Source organism: Penaeus japonicus, unplaced genomic scaffold (assembly GCF_977035675.1).
Source record: "Penaeus japonicus unplaced genomic scaffold, GWHDUDI00000001_assembly GWHDUDI00000020, whole genome shotgun sequence".
NCBI lineage: Eukaryota > Metazoa > Arthropoda > Malacostraca > Decapoda > Penaeidae > Penaeus > Penaeus japonicus.
Genome location: NW_028234422.1, coordinates 1156404 through 1161403, shown reverse-complemented (window position 1 = coordinate 1161403; position 5000 = coordinate 1156404). Strand labels below are relative to the sequence as shown.

General features: G+C 51.8%; 1 protein-coding gene across 1 annotated transcript in view; it reads left to right on the top strand.

Moving 5' to 3' along the window:
- The window catches only part of LOC122261365 (uncharacterized), a 12002-nt gene that overhangs the window by 2013 nt on the left and 4989 nt on the right, over positions 1 to 5000 (top strand). Inside the window, exons 1-5 of the mRNA XM_043028944.2 lie at positions 1 to 2394; positions 3242 to 3311; positions 3548 to 3697; positions 3857 to 4305; positions 4748 to 4913. The exon at positions 1 to 2394 is cut by the window's left edge and continues 2013 nt beyond it. Coding sequence (XP_042884878.2) covers positions 1 to 2394; positions 3242 to 3311; positions 3548 to 3697; positions 3857 to 4305; positions 4748 to 4913 — 3229 coding nt within the window. The remainder of the gene's footprint in view (positions 2395 to 3241; positions 3312 to 3547; positions 3698 to 3856; positions 4306 to 4747; positions 4914 to 5000) is intronic.

The following is a 5000-nucleotide window of genomic DNA, read 5'->3' as shown; positions in this document are numbered from 1 at the left end:
TTAGACACCGAGTTCCCTTTCCAAGAACAACCTCCCTTTGCACAGAATGATCCACATCATTCTCGTCCCGCGGAGCCACAGATTCCAGGAATATCCCCGCCTGCTCTCTCTCCCGAAGCGCCATTGGTGATATCCAACAACACCTTAGTAGAGGGGCAAGGTGCTGCCCCAATCTTGGATTTAATTGATAATAACAGTGCATTTGACGTCCTTAATCAGATATCAAGTCTGAGCGCTGGTACTGCACCAGCGCCACAGGAGGCCTTCGCCGGATCTCATGAGTTGCAATCATCTCCACAAACTCTACAACAACAACAACAATCATTGTACACCACACGGCCAACTCAACAAGTCTTCCCAAACAAACATGTTTTGAATGTTCCACAGCCAACAAATAATGGATATTTCCCTCAAAATCTACCTTACCCTAATAATTTTTATGATGCTAATTTGCGGCCTTTTTTAAGTAACGATGCACAGATGTCTCAGTCTTTACCAGGGCAAGTTAACTTCCCGCCTAGATATCCAAATACCTACGTGAATCACCCTAATATCCCCGTAGGGTACTCGAATGTTCGACCCGGTTATCCCCCTCCTCTGAACTCTCACTGGCCCTATGGGAATCATGAGCTCCCTGGTAATGGGAATCTTCAGGTTCCCAACAATGGAATTCCCTTCCCCGGTTCAAGTGATCAGTTTCCTTATCCATACCCTTTCCCATACCAAGCCAATAGCGATTTTGCCAGTCAAGGACAGTCCGCCGATGAGACCCAGCCTTCGGCGAGTGTTGCAGCGTCGGTCACGAACAAGGTCAGTTCGGCAGACTCAACAGCGGAAGGCGGTGACGGTGTTGTATCTACTTCAACAACAATAGTAAAAGGCGGGTCTTCCACCAGTAACAACAATTTCTATAGGCCTCGTCCCGGAGGAGGCCAAGGGACTTCTGCTATTGTTCTTGCAGGGAGTGCCCGCCCTCCCGGGGTAGAACCAGTTCCTGCCAGTACGTCTTCCAGTCGCCCAAGGCCTCCCATCATCGTCGACGGCGTTCATAACAAAACCGCCACTCCCTCCGACGTCTTCCCAGACTCAAATGTCAACGTAGCATGTTCTCGCCGTCACGGATGCCCCGCTTTTATTCTCAGGAGGCGGCCGAGCGTGCCCCAACCAGGGGACGATAGGAAATTCACATACATCTTCGACGAAGCAGTGGAAAAGAGACCGAGCGGGAACATTAACATTGCATGTGATATTCAGGATGGATGTCCCACTTATATCATAAACACGACACCAGATCCGCTGCGAGCTGCCCTTTCCACCGCCGCGACGTCATCGCCGACGATCTTACCTGTGACCACAGCTCCTCCTCTCCCTCCTCTTGCAGCTGCACAACAAGCTGCCACACCTCAGCCTCCCCTCACGACGGACGTGGGCGAAGGGGAGCTCCTGGAGGCAATCGGCCTCGTGTTGGACCTGCTGAACAAGACGGAAGGCCTTGACTTTGAGGATAATGACACGGGTCTCACCGGAGACTTTGACTACATCTTCCAAGGCGCGGGGGTCGAGGGCTTTGATAGCTTGCTGTCCCACACGCCAGGGCTAGCCCCTCCGATCAACCCACAAAACATACGGCCAGGACTCCAGATCCATCCCGTAGCCGTCCCGAGCACCACGCTCTCCCCCCTCGCGCAGCACATCGGCTTGCAAAACCGGCCAAACTACGACGTGGTTCGCGTGCCCGAGAACACTGCGCTCAACACGCCGTCCCTTTCCAACCTCCTCGACAACAAACGCGTTTTCAGCGTGAATCCTATTCAGACAAAGACGTCAGAGGATACTGGAAGTGAGCTCTTGGGTCAACCAGGGTCATTTGATCTGTTAAGAAATAAGCTGGTGCAAGCCCACCTTGAGTCCTTGCAGGAGAATGGGCTCGGCGTGAACTCCCCCAACCCCCTAGGGAGCCATGTTCCCGAGGTGGGGAGCTTGGAGGACGCGCACATGGGTGGGGCGCAGTCCCCGGGGCGCCCGTCGCTCGCCGCAATCCTCAACCTGGAGCCACAGAACATCCCCGACGAGCCACCGCTGGTGCCGGCGAGCGAGCCAGCGGACGACCACCACCACAACATGATGCGACACATCATGGCCGCCACATTCATGGGCCTCCCCATGACGACAGCGCTCATGACCGCCATGGGCGCCCCCGTGGCCCTCCTGGCCCCGCTCGGCCTGGCTATCCCCGCCCTCCTCACTATGGGCTTCATGGACATCAACAGTAACCAAGGACACTTCGGCCATCACTTCCGCCGCCCACTGCACGGCCACAGCCATCACGCCCATGGCCACCACGCCCACCACCACGAAGAGCCGCAGCAAGCCTCGGCGACCGAAGCCTCGGATGTAAGTTGTCTGAACATGGAAAGGGGCGGCATGGGCGGCATGGGGAGGCACTGGGAAAGCAGATCTGGATTCCGCACTGCATCTCTTCGCTACACGAGCAACTTTGAATGCCACCTCGACTTCACTGCACTGCTTATTTCACTTTGATTAGACGTACAACCTTTTGTGATTCACTGAGAAATCAGAACAAATTAATATTCAGTTCGGTAGCAAATGCATGCATTTCACCCTTAGTATTACTAATTTTCATTTATCGTCTGACCACACCCATTCTCTCTCTCTCTCTCTCTCTCTCTCTCTCTCTCTCTCTCTCTCTCTCTCTCTCTCTCTCTCTCTCTCTCTCTCTCTCTCTCTCTCTCTCTCTCTCTCTCTCTCTCTCTCTCTCTCTCTCTCTCTTTCTCTCACTCTCTCTCTTTTCCTCCCTTCCTTCCTTTCTCCCTCTTTCCATCCTTTCCTTGCTTAACTTATCCCTCACTTCTTCCCTTCCTTCTTTGTTTTCCCCTTTCCCTCTCTTCTTCCTTTCCTATCACCCTCCCTCCCTTTTGCCATACCTTCCGTTCTTAATCCTTCCCTCCCTCCTCACTTCCTTCCTATCCCATTCCCTCCCTATCTCCTGTCCTCCCCGCTTTCCTCTTCTCCCTCTTTCTTTCCTCCCTTCCATCCATCCTTCCTTCCATCCTCCCTTTCTCCCTCCCTCCCTCCCTAACTTCCTCCCTTTCCCCCTCCCTCCCTTCCTCCCTTTCCCCCTCCCTCCCTTCCTCCCTTTCTCCCTCCCTCCCTTCTATATCTCTTTCCAGTTTTATGATTATTTCATCCAACGAATAAGAACCTCTTGCTCTTCCCACAGACTGGTCTCAGCCATGATGACGCTGAGGAGACATCGAGTACACAGGCTCCTCCTCACAGCAACACTAGGGGTAGGTTTTATCTACAAGTGATAGGGATGTTATCTGAAGCGAGATCCTCGGCATTTTGTGATGTATGATTGTATTCAAATGTTTCCCGGTATATGATTAATACTGATTTTACAGTAACGTTATATTGGCGTCTAGAGGTAAAGCATTACTAGCACCTAGATGAATATCAGCAATCAAAGTCTAGCCTGCTTTATATGGAGCAAAGTAATCTTAAAAGCTACTTCTTTTTTACATAGATTCTCACAGCGGCGCAGGTGGGGAAGGGCTGAGAGACGGAGGCGGCTTCGCGGGGGCGCTGAGACGTCTGGGGGGCGTCCTTCCCATGATGGCTTCTCGCATCGCCTCCAGGATGAGTGGCAGGCGACGCAGGGCGGCCAGAGAGGAAGGTAAAGTGGTCTCGTTTTTCGAAAGGTTTTTGATAGGGATTATGCTACCCTATGTTGTTGTGTTAGTGCTTTAGATGCTGTTTTTGTTGTTGTTGTTGTTTAATTGATGTGGAAGGACGTTGTGATTTAGACCTAATAATTGTTCTCGCGTTTTTAAAGAGTTCTCCCGGAGCGGCCCAGATGCAAGGATCGGCCAAAGTGAAGCTGAAACTGCCTCGCCCTCTCTCTCTCCGCACGATCTCGGCACTCTCAGGGACATGAGTCTCTTCTACTCCAGCCTCAGCGAGACCAATGGCACGGACCTTGAAAAACCTTCGCCCGAAGAAGTCCTTAACCACCGCAAGTACCTCCTGGGCCTCCTGAAGCAGCTCAGAAGCCAAAAACAGGGAGTCCCTCCATCTCAAAACGCCGGGCTAACTCCTTCAACCATATCAGGCACAATCGGTGAAAACAGTACCTTCGTTCTTACAAGAGATGAGCAAAAGGAGCCTGTAGACATTCCCGTCGAAGGTCACAGGACAAGACCTGGTAGCGGAGAACGAGTCGAGTCCCCAGTGCTGCACAGCATCCAAGGAAGCATCGACAGGATTGGACAAGTAACTGATGATGTAAATCGAATTTAGTTGATATTATGCTGATTAAATAAGGTTAGGTCAATGTATCCATAATGCATAATTTATCATGTAGATTTTGCACCAGTAGTCACAGCTGCGGTGCATTGCGTTATGCCCGGAGAATAACACAAACTGATACGGCGATCATGATAATATTGATGATGATGAATACACTATTTTCAGAGGGTGCTGGATAAAACAAAATAATAATAATAATAAAAACAACTAATGATAATAATATGAAACAGAAATTAGTGTGATAATGAAGAAGGTATAAGGATATCATAAACAAGAAATAGATGTCCATGTATGTCATCCCTCCTACACACACTACATGCAGGATAACATAAAACAGATATCCATGTCCCTTCAGACTCCCCATCTCCGCTCCACCTCATTCTGCCTTCCCCTTCACGACTTGTCCCTCCCTTCCCAGGCCGCCGACATCCAGAGCCTTGACCCGGGGGCGGCCGCCCTTCTGCTGCATCAGTTCCAGACGCAGGGCTCGTTGAACCTCCTCCCCCCCGGCCTCCTCGGACACGCCCCGTCCTCCACGCCCTCGCCCACGCGATATGACCTCCTCCTCGGGCAACAGCAGCCAGGTGAGGATGGAAGAGTGAATTGGCGAGTAGAGACGGGCGGGGATGAGGATGGAGAGGCCACAGTGCCGAGATGTGTGGCGGTTCGGT